A 17312-nucleotide genomic window follows, 5' to 3' on the forward strand; every position below is an offset into this window, starting at 1 on the left:
TTCAGCTTTCGGACAAGTCCGAGTGTAAGTAGTAAATTGGGATCTCAGGTAACGGCAAAAATACTTATATTCAGATCTCTTAGACCTTTTTAACCGTAGCTGCTGTGTCAGAGAACAATGCTGAACATTTGTTAAACAGCTGCCTTCATTTTGATTTCTCTTGCTACTACTAAACTCCTTAAAGAATGCTTAGTTATTTTAAAAAGATGAGCAGAAGAAAATATTATAAACAAAGGTTGAGAAGAGGCAGTTGGATTAAAAAAAAAAAGAAGAATTAAAAAAAATTTTTTTTGACTCTTGCAACTGTTAGTTGTGTTTTTACTTTGGTAGTTGGTAGGTGGCTGCCCTAGCATGTATTTTTGTTGGTCTGTTTGTTTGCCCTAGCATGTTTAATTTGAATGAAAAAGTATTCACTGTGGAACAACCAAATTACTAATAGTTGAAATAAAACATTTTATAAAATTGGGTTGATCAAGCAACAGCTGTATTTAAATTTTTTTTAATATTTATTTATTTATGTATTTATTTATTGAGAGAGAGAGAGACAGCATGAACAGGGGAGGAGCAGAGAGAGGGAGACAGAATCGGAAGCAGGCTTCAGGCTCTGAGCTGTCAGCACAGAGCCTGATGCAGGGCTCAAGCTCACAAGCCACGAGATCATGACCTGAGCCAAAATCGGACGCTTAACTGACTGAGCCACCCAAGACGCCCCAAGCAACTGTTGTATTTTAATTAAGAGAATGTGTCCATAGTCCATTTTGAATTTAGAAACTTGGTACTGGCTCTTGCTTAATAGACACTCTCATAATGCCTGGTGCCTTAGCTAAATATTTTATGTAGCTGTAGAACTTTTAGTGTTTAAACTTGAAATTTGTTCTAAAACTCTTGAGTTTTCCATAGCATTTTAGAAAGTTCAAAAGGAATTATAGTGTTCAGTTAAGTATTACTTAAATTTCTAGTATAGCACTTCTGTTTTATAAAATAATATTTGAAAAGAAAGGAGTAGTATTTACTGTGATAGATCTGTTGTTTTTCCATAGGTTGGCCCTAACAATGTTCATGTAGCTCTTTCCCTTGTTGAATACAAACCAGAACTTCAGAAAGCAATGGAATTTGTCTTTGGAACAACATTTGTTTGTAATAATATGGATAATGCAAAAAAAGTGGCCTTTGATAAAAGGATAATGACCAGAACTGTTACTCTAGGAGGTGATGTATTTGATCCTCATGGAACATTGAGTGGAGGTACGTTATGTGTTTGTTTTTTTGCAAAAAATAAAAATAGTTAACATTTATTTAATTCATATTATGCCAGGTGCTTTACAATTTGCTTTTTTTTTCTAAAAAAATTTTTTTTAACGTTTATTCATTTTTGAGAGAGAGAAAGAGAGATTGAGACAGGGCATGAGTTGGTGAGCAACAGAGAGGGAGACACAGAATCTAAAGCAGGCTCCAGGCTCTGAGCTGTCTACACAGAGCCCAATGTGGGGTTCGAACTCACAAACCACAGTATGATGACTTGAGCCAAAGTCAGACACTCAACTGACTGAGCCACCCAGGCACCCTGATATACATATTTGCTCTTTTTTCTCATTCCTTACAACTATTTTATAAAGTAGTTTTTTTCCCCATTTTTTTTAGGGAATTAAATGAGAAAAGTTTAGTGATTCACTCAGTGGCAAATAGTGTTAGAGCTAGTATTTTAACTCAGTTGGATTACAGAGCTAATGTTGAACCACTACTATGGTTTCCTCTGTATGTTTATTGATAACTTATGATACTCCAGGAACCATGCCATTAATTTATTTAATGTTTCAATAGCTTATCTATGAGATAGGTATGATTATAAAAAGTAGAAGTAGAAAACAGTTATTAAGCATACTCGTTTTCTAGTGACTTGAAAATCTTTTATTGAAGTGCAAAGATCTATGGATTTGACTTTCTGTTTATTTACTTTTAAGGTTGATTGTGGTTTTTTTGGCTTTATTTACTTTTGGGCTTAAAACTAAATGATGAACAAAAAGGTAAAAGTAAAATATTAACAAGATACACAAGGTATGAGATAAACAGCAACAAAAAGAAAGCCTAGAAGACAAGAGTAATACCAAAAAAATACTCAGTACTAAATGTATTAAAAGAAAAATGATCATGCTCTATTGATTACATAAGTTTTTTTAATTAAATTTAATTTTAGCATAGTTAACATAGTGTGTTATATTAATTTCAGGTGTACAATTTAGTGATCCAACAATTTCATACATCACCCAGTGCTCATCCCAACAAGTACACTCCTTAATAATCCCTGTCACCTATTTCACCTATCACCCTACCAACCTTCCATCTGGTAGCCATCAGTTCTCTATAGTTACAAGTCTGTTTCTTGGCTTCTCTCTCTTTTTTCCTTTGTTCCTTAAATTGCATATATGAGTGAAATTGTATGGTATATTTCTTTCTCTGACTGACTTATTTCACTTAGCATTATACTTTCTCAGTCCATCCATGTCCTTGAAAATGGCAAGATTTCCTATTTTATGATTGAATATTATGTCTATATATATATGTATATATATACATATGTACATGTACACACACACCACCTCTTCTTTATCCATTCATCACTTGACAGACACGTAGGGCTGGTTACATAATTTGGATATTGTAAATAAAGCTGCAATAAACGTATGGGTGCATGTATCCCTTTGTGTTAGTGTTTTTGTGTATTTTTGGTAAACACCAAAATCGCACCAGTAGTGCAATGGATGGATGATAGGGTGGTTCCATTTTTAACCTTCTGAGGAACCTCTGTACTGTTTTCCACAGTGACTGCACCAGTGTACATTCCCACCAACAGTGCAAGAGAGTTCCTATTTCTCCACATCCTCTACCACACTTGTCTCCTGTGTTTTCATTTTAGCCATTTTGACAGATGTGAGGTGATACCTCATTGTAGTTTTGATTTGCATTTCCCTGATGATGAGTGATTTTGATGAGCCTCTTTTCATGTGTCTTTTGGCCATTTGTATTTCTTTGGAGAAATGTCTCTTCATGTCTTCTGCCCACTTTTTAGTTGGATTTTTTTTGTTTTTTGAGTCAAGTTTTGTCGGTTCTTTATATTTTGGATACTAGTCCTTCATCAGGTATGTCAGGTACAAATATCTTCTATTCTGTAGATTCTCTTTCAGTTTTGCTGATTGTTTTGTTCACTGTGCAGAAGCTTTTTATTTTCATGTAGTCCTTTCCTTTGCCTCAGGAGACGTATGTAGAAAAATGTTGCTATGACCTATGTCATTGACATCACTGCCTGGCCTCTCTTCCTGGGTTTTTATGGTTTCAGGTCTCAGCTCTGTCTTTAGTTCATTTTGAGTTTATTTTTGTGCATGATATAAGAAAGTGGTCTAGTTTTTTTTGTTGTTTTTGTTGTTGTTGTTTTTTGCATGTAGCTGACCAGTTTGCCCAGTGCCATTTGCTGAAGAGACTGTCTTTTTCCCATTAGATATTCTTACCTTCTTTGTCAAAGATTAATTGACCATATAGTTGTGGGTTTATTTCTGGGCTTTCTGTTCTTTTCCATTGATCTAGGTATCTGTTTTTGTGCTGGTACCATACTATTTCCATTCCTACAGCTTTGTAATCTAACTTGAAGCTGATACCTCCAGCTTTGCTTTTCTTTTTCAAGATTGCTTTGGTTATTTGGGGTCTTTTGTGGTTCCATATAAATTTTAGGATTGTTTGTTTTAGTACTGTGGAAAATGGATTGCATTAAAAGTGTAGATTACTTTGGGTAGTATAGACATTTTAATAATATTTTTTCCAGTCCATGAGCATGGAATATCTTCGTTTGTATCATCTTCAGTTTCTTTCATCAGTGTTATAGTGTTCAGAGTACAGATGTTTCACCCCCTTGACTAAGTTTATTTCTAGGTATTTTCTGTTTTTGGTAGGATTGTTCATTTCTCTTTCTGCTGCTTCATTATTTGTATATAGAAAGTGCAGCATATTTCTGCACATTGATTTTGTATCCTGCGTCTTTACTCAATTCCCTGATCGGTTCTAATAGTTTTTTGGTGGAGTTTTAGGGTTTTCTATATATAGTATCATGTTATCTGTAAATAGTGAATGTTTTACCACCTCCTTACCAATTTGGATACCTTTTATTTCTTTTTGTTGCCTAATTGCCTGAGCTAGGACTGCCAGTGCTATGTTGAATAAAGTAGTGAGAGTAGGCATTCTTATCTTGTTCTAGATCTTAGAGTAAAATCTGTTTTCCCATTGGAGATTTTATCAGCTGTGGGTATTTCATATACGGCCTTTATTATGTTGAAGTATGTTCCCTCTAAACCTACTTTGTTGAGGGCTTTATCATGAATGGATGTTGTACTTTGTCAAATGCTTTTTCTGCATCTGTTGAAGTGATCATATGATTTTTATCCTTTCTCTTGATGGATCACATTGATTAATTTGATTATGGTCAATGACTTTTTTCATGTATTGTTGGATTCGATTTGCTAGTATTTTGTTGGGGATTTTTATATATATGTTCATCAGAGATGGTGGCCTGTAGATGTCTTTTTTTTTCTTTTTTCTAGTACCTTTATCTGGTTTTTGTATCAGGTTAATGCTGGCCTTGTAAAATGAATTTGGAAGTTTTCCTTCCTTTTCTACTTTCAGAATAGCTTGAGAAATGTAGGTATTAACTCGTCTTTAAATGTTTGGTAGAATAAGCCACTTTGTCCTAGACCTTTGCTCTTTGGGAATTTTTATATTACTGATTCAGTCTTCTTGCTTGTAATCAGTCTGTTCAAATTTTTTATTTCTTCCAGTTTCAGTTTTGATAAGTTATATGTTCCTAGGAATTTATCTGTTTCTTCTGCATTGTCCAATTTGTTGGCATATAGTCATAATATTCTCTTACAGTTGTTTGTGTTGCTGTGAGGTTGGTTATTATTTCTCATCTTTCATTTGTAGTTTTATTTGAGTCCTTTTTCTCTGTTATTTCATGGTTCTGACTGAAGATTTATCAATTTTGTTCATCTTTTTAAGGAACCATTTATCTGTTTTGTTCTTTTAATTTCTATATCATTTATTTTTGCTCTAATATTTATTTTCTCCCTTCTGCTGTTTTGGGGTTTTGTTTTTTCTTTCTTTAGCTCCTTTGGATATAGTTGTTTGAGATTTTTTTTTTTTTTTTTTTTTTTTTTTTTTTTTTTTTTTTGCTTCTTGAAGTTGGCCTGTATTGCCCTAAACTTCCTCTTAGAGCTGCTTTTGCTGCATCCCAAAGGTTTTGGACTGTTTTCATTTTCATTTGTTTCCATGTATTTTAGGATTTCTTCCTTGATTTCTCGGCTGACCCATTCATAATTTAGTAGCATGTTTTAATCTTCCATGTATTTATTGTTCTTTCTAGACTTTTTCTTGTGGTTGATTTCTAGTTTCATAGCATTGTGGTCAGAAAAGATGCATGATATGACTTAAGTCTTTTTGAATTTGTTGAGACTTCTTTTGTGGCCTAATATGTGATCTGTTCTGGAGAATTTTCCATTTGTACCTGAAATGAATGTGTATTCTGCTATTTAGGATGGAATGTTCTAAATATATTTGTTAAATCCATCTGATCCAGTGTGTCATTCAAAGCCACTGTTTCCTTGTGGATTTTTTTATCTTTACATTGACATTAGTGGGGTGTTAAAATCCCCTACTATTATCGTATGACTATTGATTAATTCCTTTATGTTGTTATTAACTATTTTTTATATTTGTGTATTCTCATGTTGGGTGCATAAATATTTAAAATTGTTATGTCTCCTTGTTGGATAGTTGCTTTTCTTATTATATAGTGTCCCTCTTTGTCTCTCGTTACAGTCTTTGTTTTAAAATCTATTTTGTCTGATATAAATATGTCTACTTAGGCTTTCTTTTGACCTCCATTTACATGATAAATGTCTCTCCGTTCTCTCATTTTCAACCTTCAGGTGTCTTTAGGTCTGAAATGGGTCTCTCTTTTTTTTTTTTTTTAATGTTTATTTTTGAGAGAGAGAGAGAGACAGAGGCTGAGTGGGGGAGGGGCAGAGAGAGAGAGAGAGAGGGAGACAAGAATCTGAAGCAGGCTCCAGGCCCCATGCTGTCAGCACAGAGTCCAACATGGGTCTTGAACTCAAGAACCGTGAGATCATGACCTGAGCCCAAGTCAGATGCTTAACTGACTGAGCCACCCAGGTGCCCCTGAAATGTGTCTCTTGTAGGCAGCATATAGTTGGGTCTTTTTTGCATTCTGTCCCCCTATGTCTTTTGATTGGAGCGTTTAGTCCATTTACATTCAAAGTAAATATTGACACGTAGGTACTTATTGTCGTTTTGTTTCTGAAGTTTTTCCCTCATGCTTTCTCCTCTTTCATGGTGTGCTGGTTTTCTTTAGTGCTATATTTGCATTCCTTGTTCTTTATCCTTTGCATGTGTATTTCTACTTTTCTATTTGGATACCATTAGATTTGTATATAATGTCTTTTGCATATAGCAGTCTATGTTATGTGATTTGCTTAAGTTTGAACCCATTCTTTACTGCTCTCCTCCCCACCTTTTAGGTATTTAGTGTCACATTTTACATCTTTGTATTTTGTGAATTCTTTGACTGATTTTCTACAGAAATACTTATTTTTGTAACTTCTGTGTCTCCCGCTTACATATGGTCACTTTTGGTCTTTCCTTTCCAGTCAGTTTCCTGCAGGTCTGGTTTAGTGGTCATGAACTCCTTTCATTTTTGTTTCTCTGGGAAACTATTTTTCCTTCTATTCTGAATGATAGCCTTGCTTCATAAAGTAATCTTGGCTGCCTATTTTTCCCATTCAGCACTTTTAGTGTGTTAGGCCACTCCCTTCTGGCCTGCAAAGTTTCTGCTAAGAAAGCTGCTGATAGCCTTATGGGGTTTCCCTTGTATGTTACTGTCATTTTTTGTCTTGCTCCTTTTTAAAATTGTTTATCACTACATGTTGACATTTTAATTACAATATATCTTTGTGTGAATCTGCTTTTGTGGATTCTGTTGGGGGTTCTCTGTGTCTCTTGGAAGTAGACATGTTTCCTTCCCCAGATTAGTGAAGTCTTCTGCCCCCTTTTCTCTGTCTTATTCTTTTGGGATCCCTACCATTCAAATAATATTACATTTGATGGGGTCACTGAGTTCCCTTAGTATACTCACTTTTTGAATAATTCTTTTATCTCACTTCTGTTCAGTTTGATTATTTTCCACCCCTCTGTCTTCTAGGTAATTAATTAGTTTCTCTTCCATTGCATCATGGGTGTTTGTAATCTCATCTATTGCACTCTTCATCACTGATTGGTTCTTTTTTATCTCTGTATTAAGGGTCTCACTGATGTCTTCCACTTTTTTCTCAAGTGCAATATCTTTATGATTATTACTTTAAGTTTTCTATCAGTCATGTTACTTGTATGTGTTTTGTTTGGATCTCTGGCTGTGGCATTGTCATGTTCTTTCATTTAGGATAAATTCCTATGTCTTCTCATTTTGTCTAAGTCTCTATCTGTTTCCATGTGTTAGGAAAGTCAGTTACATCTTCTGTTCTTAATGGTAATGGCCTGATGGAGAAGAGTTCCCTGGAGTATAGCATCCCCTGTTCTCCAGGTTTGGAGTTTCTGGGAGTATCTACAGTGTGTCCTGTGTACGTTCTGCTGTTGTGTACTGGCCTCTTTATCCTTCAGGCCAGTGGTCTACAGCAGCTCTTTTTGCCTGTCATGGGCAGTGTTTGGTCTCTGGCCTGAATGTGAAGCATTTTATTAACTAGGTATGCTCTAGTCTCCTTGTGAAATGAGACCTATTGCCAGTGGAGTCGACGCTGCATAAAATCATAGGTTTGGAGGGGCACCTGGGTGGCTCAGTTGGTTGGGCGACCGACTTTGGCTCAGGTCATGATCTCAGTTCTTGAGTTCGAGCCCCGTGTCGGGCTCTGTGCTGACAGCTCAGAACTTGGAGCCTACTTCAGATTGTGTCTTCCCTCTCTCTACCCCTCCCCTGCTGAAGCTCTGTGTCTGTCTCTCAATAATAAATAAACATTAAAAAAAAATTTTAAACTCCTATGTCTGGAGATATGTGTTGGCAAGGGTTGGACTGGTCTTTTGGGGGTAGGAGCCTACAGTGATGGGACTTGAGGCAAGCATGACTGGGAAGCGTGCATCTACCTGAGCATGGGAGATGGAACTTGGTATAAGCATGTTAGGTAGCAAGTGTCTGTGCTGTATTGGTTTCCACAGATGGCCCTGTGTTTATGCTGAGGAGCAGGGAGGGAAATGGCGCCTGCTAGTTCTTTGTCCTAAAGGGATCTCTGTGAATGCTGCCTCTCTGGGACAAGCTTCCAGATGAGCTCACAGCTTCCCCACCATGTGCCCCAGATGCTCTTCAGAAAGCAGTTACCATACTGTTTGTAGCAGGCTGTTTGCCCCACTGTGTCTCCAAAGAGGGGCTCCAGTACCCTTGGGGCTTTCCCATAGCCAAGCATGCTGACCTTTAGAACTCCAGGTTTTAATCCCCACTGGTTGCCCTCTTTCTTTTGAAGCCAATTGCTACAGGGATTTGTATTCTCTGCATGGCCTCCCCTATGTGCTCGTGCGTCTCTGACTGCAGCTCCCACCCCACCACAGTGGCCACAATCTGTTTCTCTCCCAAACTGTGTCTCTACACTTCCTGCCTTCTTTGATGTGGTCTCTTCTCTGCCTTTCCTTGTGGAGTTTCTTCTGCAGTTCAGGTCAATTTCTGGGGTATTTCAGGTGATTTGATTTGATTCAGGGGCCGAGGTGAGCCTAGGGTCTTCCTACTCTGCTTCCATCTTCCCTACAAATCTTAAAGGTAGGTTTTATATCATTTTGTCCTCAAAATTCTGTGTGGTAAATAGGATGGGGGTTTTTGTTGTTTTGTTTTTAAAATAGGAAAGTGTGGGTTTGGGATGACTTAATCCAGAGTTCTATTCCTAATTTAAGGATTGGGTTTTCTTTTGAATACCTACTGTGTCACAGCTACTTAATAATACTGAGAAATTATAAAGTGTCATAGCCCTCAAGGAGCTCACAGCTTAGTAATCAATAGTATTGCTTTCTTCTGTTCTTCTCATGTAGTCTGTTCCTGTTTTGTTTTTATTTTGTTTTTCTTGCATTTTGCCCTATTAGGATATTCTAGCCACTGGGAAATTTTTTTATTCAGTACATTTTTACTTTGCCCACTTCATCAGGAAACACTAACTTCTAATTTTTGTATGTCACTTCTCCTTTCAAAAGTAAAAGAAAAAACTAAATCTACCCTTGAGAATAAGATAATGATCATATTCTTCTTATGTTTGTCACATGGAATTTGCAGATCTATGTTGAGTGGTCGAGTAATAACAGACTGAATAGTACTTAGTACCAAGCAACACTGTAAGACTGTGCTGTCCAGTACAGTAGCCATACATGGCTGTTTACATTTAAATAAGATAAATAAAAATAATAACCTCGATTGTACTAGTCACATTTCAAGGACTCAGTGACCATTAATAGTTAATGGGTAACTGGGCAGTGCAGATAGAGGACATTTTTATCCTTTAATGAAGATCTATTCTCAGTGCTTTTTCATCCTTATAGCAACTATATGGGGAGTATATTACTGTCATCTCCAGTATGCAGTGAAATAACTTGCTGGTAAGTGGCAAAGCCCAGGATTTGAATTCAAGTAGTCTGTTTTTACAGTTTGTGCCTTTAACCAAACCAAGAGACTGAATAATGCCTGTTAAGATACTAAGTGACATAATTTCTTTCTAGGCCAAGAAAACAATAGCCAACAAAGAATACAATAAGAGGATTAGTATCTGCAATTGGAGGATAAAGAGAGATCAAATATTAAGTATCTAAAATAGGAGAAACTTTAGATTTCATTGATTTGGATGTTCTTGAAGTTCCTACTTAGGAATGGCAAATATGCAACTCTTTATCATATTAACAAATAACAAAGTGCTCATAATAGCATTGCTAATTGACTTTTGTATTCTCCCATCAAACCTAGAGTATTCTTGCCAATGTAACCTAGTATTGTCAGACATTCACAGTTGTTTGTAAAGTGAAACCAATTTAGCTGCTTCCTCTGCTATATCAAAGTTCAGGCCAGGTTATGATGTGGTGGTAAATAGCCCCCAAATCCCAATGGTTTACAAGTTCATTCAATAATTATGCTTCTTTACCTGTAGATCAGTTATTTCTGTTCAGTGTTATTCTTATTGTGGGACCCAGACTGAAGGAAAAATAGCCCTTACTGTGAACATGCTTTTCTCATGGGAGAGAGGACACAAATGATGAATTAGGTGCTGCCTTTTAAGCTTACTTTCAAAAAAGGCACATTTTTCATTTCATTGGCCAGAGCCAATCACGTGGCTAAGCTGATACTATTGGAGAGATTAGTGGCCCTGGGAGGGGTGGGCCTAGAAGGCAGGGGCAGTGATTATTTGAATGAATAATCCATCACATCTTCTTAGAAGTATTTCTTATCAAGTATGTATGTCCTGAGATTCCAATGATGCATTGAAATCGGTATCTTCATAAGCTCACTATAAAAGATTTGCTGTTGAATCTTTTCAAGTATAATTCTCAGAAATTTTTTTATTGTTTACTAAATATGTGGTAACTTAATGACTAAGGTCTGTTTCAATTTGCTTCAATCAGGTGCTCGATCCCAGGCAGCTTCTATTTTAACCAAGTTTCAAGAACTCAAAGGTGTTCAAGATGAGCTGAGAATTAAGGAGAATGAGCTACAGGCTCTAGATGAGGAATTAGCAGGTCTTAAAAACACAGCTGAAAAGTAAGACTTTGTTGAATTAAGTTGTATTTTTAAGTTTCTTTTTGGTCAAAGATTTGCATGGTAGAAGATGAAAGAATTTTAGCTAAAGAAATACAACTTCTGACTTTTATCAGTTAGCTTTTTCTGATAAGAATGTCATTGTTATAAGAAATTAGGGAAAGCTAATTAAAAGGAAGAAAAAACATCAGCCAAATATTTTTCTTTCCCTGTTGAGATACACTGTTAACATTCTACTGGGATTGGTGGGGAAATCCATACTCTGGATGTTGATACCAGAGGGTACTGGAGTCTTTGATTTGAAATGATACACAATGTAGCATTGATCAGATACCAACAGTAAGTTTAGTAGCATCGTGGCTATCCTATAGATTATTAAAGATCACCGAGCTGCCTACTGAGGCATGTAAGAAAGTCACTGTTAAAGTGTTTCCTTGCTGTGTTTCTTTTGTAGGGGTATGGGTATGCATATGTATGTGTACTTTTCAATATTACTTCTGTTTGTGTATGATACAGGTACATTTTTTTTTTTTTAATTGGCGTCATGCTACCTCATGTATCTTTTCATCACTTAACGTTAGTGCCAAGTACTCTTGTAGGAGCTGGGAATACAGCAGCAAACCAAACATAAATCTCTTCCTTCTTCTTGCTTTCAAAGTTAAATTGGTAAAGCATGTTAGGTAACACTGAGTTCTAAGAGGAAAAATGCCACAAACCTACAGTCTCCAAAGATGACAAATGGGAACTGAGTTAAAATTAAAATCAGACATTTTATTCAGAATTCACAATACTGAACAAAGGTTAAAAATCATATATAAATAAACTTCAAAATATATATGGTTTTGTAAATTTTAAACATTCATCTTCTGAAATTATCAAAACTTAGAATGTTGCCAAGACTTTTTTGGAATATTATATGTATAGAAGAGATGCTCATAATTAGTCAAAGTGGTCATTCCAACATAGATATTATATCAAAATGTCCACTCTCAAACATATACATACAAAGCCTGCTTTTACCTTCTTTAACATAAATTACCAAAAAGTGAATATCTGTGGAAACTTTGGCAAGGCAGTGAGTTTGCAGCTGGCATTTGGCTTGGTGCTGTTACCTTTATTCAGTAGTATTGGATCATTTATTTTGCAGAGTTGTCTTGTGGACTGATAGTGGCATTGAGGTCAAGGAAAGGAAATAGATTTTTAAAACTATGAGAGTGGAAGTATCAACTAAAGCCATTCTTTCACAGACCATATCAGGAAAATAGCTTTTATCTTTTTTTTTTTTCAAGTTTCTATACTCCCCATTTTTAAATGAATTGAAAAATGGCTTTAAAATTACAGTTTTAATTGCTGTCAAGCATTCTCAGCCAAGAATACTCAAGGGAGTATTTATGTTTTATAAGTTGCTTCCTTTTTCCTCAGACCTCATGAATTTCTAGTGTCAAGCTGCCTTGTGAATTTATTACAACTTGATATTTCACTGCGGCTGAATTAGCTAAATACCTTCCAAAGAAAATATTAAGCAGCTAGAAAAGGGCTAGATTACAGGGTTTGCAAGAAGAGCACAATGTAATGTTTAGTTCAGTACTAGGTCTTTTTAAACTATCAGTCTCATTACAGAATGTTGGGGGGAACTTTTTATTAGTATTTGAAAATGGGAATTGATAACCAGATTTTTGAAATTTTGTGTGATTGTTGCATATTAATGTATTCTTGTGGGAAGCTGTTGTGGAGTTTGGAGTTTTTCTTCTTGGTAAGGCTCAGTAGAAGAGACCATTTTTAAGGAAACCTATTTATTTAAAGGTTATATTTAGTGCTTTCTAAAATTCATATTTCTGTAAATAGTTGTCAGCCTTGGCCGTTTAGAGTCGTTTACCTTCGGTGATCAAATCAGACTTGAATTTGATTCCTCAAAAACTGAGTCTTCAAAACTATTCTTGTAATCAGTGGCATCTTAACATTGTTTATATTGAGGGGCACCTGGGTGGCTCAGTAGGTTGAGCAACCGACTTCAGCTCAGGTCATGATCGCATGGTTTGTGAGTTCGAGCCCCACGTCAGGCTCTGCTGACAGCTCAGAGTCTGGAGCCTGCTTCGGATTCAGTGTCTCCCTCTCTCTCTGCCCCTCCCCACTCATGCTCTGTCTTTCTCTGTCTCAGAAATAAATACACATAAAAAAAATTGTTTATATTGTATGTGAGTTTATTTTAGGTAAGAGCCTATTGTTTAAATGCATGTCTCAAATATCAGAAAAGTTGTGGTCATTTATTGTAAACTTCTCTTTTTCTAAGGTATCGCCAACTAAAACAGCAGTGGGAGATGAAAACTGAGGAGGCAGATTTATTACAAACCAAGCTCCAGCAAAGCTCCTATCACAAGCAACAAGAAGAATTAGATGCCCTTAAAAAAACCATTGGTAAGATAAAAACATTCTGTGCTTCCTCTGTTTATACTGATAACCTTACTTTAGATATTTAGATCTCATCTTTATTATATATTTATTTGAATTAGTTACCTTAAATATTTTAATTATTAGATACTATTATTATATTGCCAAGTTCTGCCCATTTGGAGCAGTATACATTTCCACCAGTGGCATATGAAAGTTGTCAGTTCTCTAAATCCTTTCTTTTCTAGAAAGTCTTTAAAATATCTCCAATGTGATTGTTAGAAAGAGGTAGCACATTACTGTTTTCACCTGCAGATATTGCAGGGGAAGCCTAGAATCTATTTGATCTGTTCCTCAGACCTTTTGATTTCTACTTCTGTGAATATTCTACTTCTTTCAACCATTTTTCCTATTGACTTGCTTATGGTTTGTTTCTATTGTTCTCATACTTAAGAGTTACGATTTCTTATAGATTATCTGCATTATGAATATCTTTGGGTTTATGTGCTTGTCTTTTAATTTTGTTCATAGTATTTTTGTTAAACAGAAACTTTTAATGTTTAATTCAATTTATAGCTGCTTCTACAGAACCTTCATTTTAAGAACTTGTCTTACACTTTTAATTAGAATTTAATTGTATATGGTAGTTTTAGTTTTTCTCATTCCATAGGACAATATCCACCTACCTATTACCCACTAATATTTTCTTTCCTTTTTATAAAATTTAAAAAATTTACCCATTTTGTTTACCCCCTATCTCTGGCAACCACCAATCTGTTCTCTGTACTAAGATTTTTTTAATTGGTTAAGATTCCACATGTAAGTGATATTATATGGTATTTATCTTTCTCTTTTTTTCATTTAGTATAATGGCTTTGAGTTCCATCCATGTTTTTGCAAATGGCAAGATCTCATTCTTTTTTTATAGCTGAGTAATATTCCATTATATATACACACACATTTTCTTTACCCATTATCCATGAGTAGATGCTTACCTAAGTTGTTTCCATATCTTGGCTATTGTAAATAATGCTGCAGTGAACATTGTGGTGTGTATATATTTTTGAGTTACTGTTTTTGTTTTCTTCAAATACCCAGGAGTAGAACTTTTACATCATATCTATTTTTATTTTTTTGTGGAACCTCCATACTGTTTAACATAGTTGCTGCAGTAATTTGCATTCCTCCCAACAGTGCATGAGGGATTCCCTTTTCTCCACATCATCTCTGACACTTGTTATTTCTTGTTTTTTTTGATAATAGCCCTTCTAACGTGTATCTATCTTATTGTAATTTTGATTTGCATTTCCCTGATGCTTAGTGATGTTGAGCATCTTTCCATGTACCAGGTGACTATGTATCTGCTGTAGAAAAGGGTCTATTCAGATACTCTACCCGTTTTTTAATCAGACTGTTTGGCTTTTTCTTTTGAGTTGTAGGAGTTTCTTACATATTTTGGGTGTTAACCTCTCATCGATATGATTTGCAAATATTTTCTCCCATTAATTATGTTGTCTTTTCAATTTGTTGCTCTACAGAAACTTTTTAGTTTGATAATTGTCCCAGTTATTTTTGCTTTTGTTGTGTTTGCTTTTGGTGTGAAGTCCAAAAAAAATCACTGTTAAGACCAGTGTCAAGGAGTTTATCACTTATGTTTTCTTCTAGGAGTTTTATGGTTTCAGGACTTACATTCAGGTCTTTAACCTATTGAGTTAATTTTGATATGTAGTATAAGATAATGGTGCAGTTGCATTCTTTGGCATGTGGCTGTCCAGTTTTCTAAGCACCATTAATTGAAGAAACTGTTCCTTCTTCATTGTATGTTCTTGGCTCCTTTGACCATTCATGCATGGGTTTATGACAATTTATTTCTGGGCTCTGTTTTGTTCCATTGATTGGTGTGTCTTTTTTTTTTATAATTTTATTTTTTTTTAATTTACATCCAAATTAGTTAGCATATAGTGCAACAATGATTTCAGGAGTAGATTCCTTAATGCCCCTACCCATCTAGCCCATCCCCCCTCCCACAACCCCTCCTGGTGTGTCTATTTTTAATGCCAATTCCATACTGTTTTGATTACTATAGCTTTGTAATATAATTTAAAATAAGGAGTATGATGCCTCTGCCTTTGTTATTCTTAAGATGGCTTTGGCTATTCCATACAGATTTTAGGATTCGTTTGTTTCTGAAAAAATGCCATTAGAATTTTGATACGGATTTTTAACAGATCTGTAGATTGCTTTGGATAGTATGGACATGTTAACAGTATTCTTCCAGTCCATGAGCACTGAATATCTTTCCATTTATTTGTGTCTTTTTCAGTTTGTTTTATCAATAAGTGCATTATAGCTTTATGTGTACAGTTCTTTCTACCTTCTTGGTTAAATTTATTCCTAGGTATTTTATTCTTTTTGATGTAATTATAAGTAGGATTATTTTCTTACTTTCTCTGATAGTTATTATTGTATAGAAATGCAACAGATTTTTTTACATTGATTTCATATCCTGCAATTTGATATGAATTTACAGAATTTGTCTATTCTAACAGTTTTTTAGTGGAATCTTTAGGGTTTTCTATATATAATAGATCATCTAGAGAAAGTTTTACTCCTTTCAAACTTGGCTGCCTTTCTCTCTTTTTTTTTTTTTTTTCTCTTTTTGCCACATTGCTCTAAGTAGGACTTAAGGACTATGTTGAATAAAAATGGAGTCAGTCTTGACTTGTTTCTGATCTTAGAGGAAAAATTTTCAGCTTCTCACTGTAGATAGGGTATGATGTTAGCTGTGGGCTTCAGTTTTATCATAAATGGATGTTGAAATTGGTCTAAGCTTTTTCTGCACCTATTGAGAACATGCTTTTTATCCTTCATTTGGTTAATGTGGTGTAGCCCATTGGTTGCAGATGTTAAACCAGCCTTGCATCTTTGAAATAAATCCCATTTGATCATGGTGTGTCATCCTTTTAATGTATTCTTTAATTCAGCTTGCTGATATCTGTTGAAGATTTTTGTGTTTGTGTTCATCAGGGATATTAGGCAGTAACTTATTTCCTCTGGTGTCCTCTGGTTTTGGTATCAGGGTAATGCTGGCCTTAATAGAATGAGTTTAGAAGTGTGCCCTCTTCTGTGCTTTGAGAGACTGTGAATTCACCAGTGAAGCCATCTGGTCCTGGACTTTTGTTTGTTAAACAGAGATTTTTGATTACTGATTCCATCTCCTTGTTAATAATTGGTCTGTTCAGATTTTCTGTTTCTCATGATTGTCTTCGTAGGTTGTATATTTCTGGGAATTATTGTTTCTTCTAGGTTGTCCAATTTGTTGGCATATAATTGTTTATAATACTCTCTTGGGATCCTCTGTTTCTGTGGTAGCAGTTGTCGTGTCTCCCTCATTTTTCTGATTTTACTTGATTCCTCTCTTGTTCTTAGGCTGGCATGAGGTGTATCAATTCTTTCTGAGAGGTAGCTTTCACTTTCATTAATCTTTTCTATTATCTTTTAGTCTCTTTCATTTTACTTTTGCTCTGATCTTTATTTCCTTCCTTCTACTAACCTTGAGCTTTGTTTTTTGCTTTTTAGTTCCTTTATGTGTCAGGTTTTTTGAGATTTTTCTCCTTCCTTGATGGAGGCAGCACTATAAACTTCACTCTTAGAACTGCATTTGCTGCATCCCATTAAGTTTTGGTATGGTGTATTTCCATGTTAATTTGTTTTAAGGTACTTTTTAAATTTTTTCTTTGATTTTTATTTGCAGTGATATTGTGCACTGAGAAGTAGCATAGGATATTATGTAGTTAATGGTCTCCAGGGTTGTATTTGTATCTGCATTCTAACACAGTGTATGGCAATTGTGACACTAATCTACTCATTTTATCTTGCTTTTTTTTTCCTGTACAAATTAGAGCTAAATAGGCAAAGAATACAATGCAAGTTTGTTTATGAAATTAAGCTTTTTGTGCACTAAAGTAAAGGAGAAATACCATAGTTATACTCTTGTTCTGGCTTAGGAAGCATATTACAAGTATATTAAAAGGTGGTCTGTGATCTTTTTAGTAAGTTAAAGACAAAATTTGTTACTCAGTTTCATAGGCTGGGAAAT

The 17312-nt window shown here is 35.2% G+C and overlaps 1 protein-coding gene across 2 annotated transcripts in view; it reads left to right on the top strand.

The window, feature by feature from the left end:
- Window positions 1-17312, top strand: part of SMC2 (structural maintenance of chromosomes 2) — a 69903-nt gene that overhangs the window by 25522 nt on the left and 27069 nt on the right. For both annotated transcript variants that reach the window (XM_043567019.1, XM_043567020.1), the window contains exons 15-17: window positions 1041-1245; window positions 10693-10828; window positions 13116-13240. In XM_043567019.1, coding sequence (XP_043422954.1) covers window positions 1041-1245; window positions 10693-10828; window positions 13116-13240 — 466 coding nt within the window. The remainder of the gene's footprint in view (window positions 1-1040; window positions 1246-10692; window positions 10829-13115; window positions 13241-17312) is intronic.

Source organism: Prionailurus bengalensis, chromosome D4 (genome assembly GCF_016509475.1).
Source record: "Prionailurus bengalensis isolate Pbe53 chromosome D4, Fcat_Pben_1.1_paternal_pri, whole genome shotgun sequence".
Classification (NCBI taxonomy): Eukaryota; Metazoa; Chordata; class Mammalia; order Carnivora; family Felidae; genus Prionailurus; species Prionailurus bengalensis.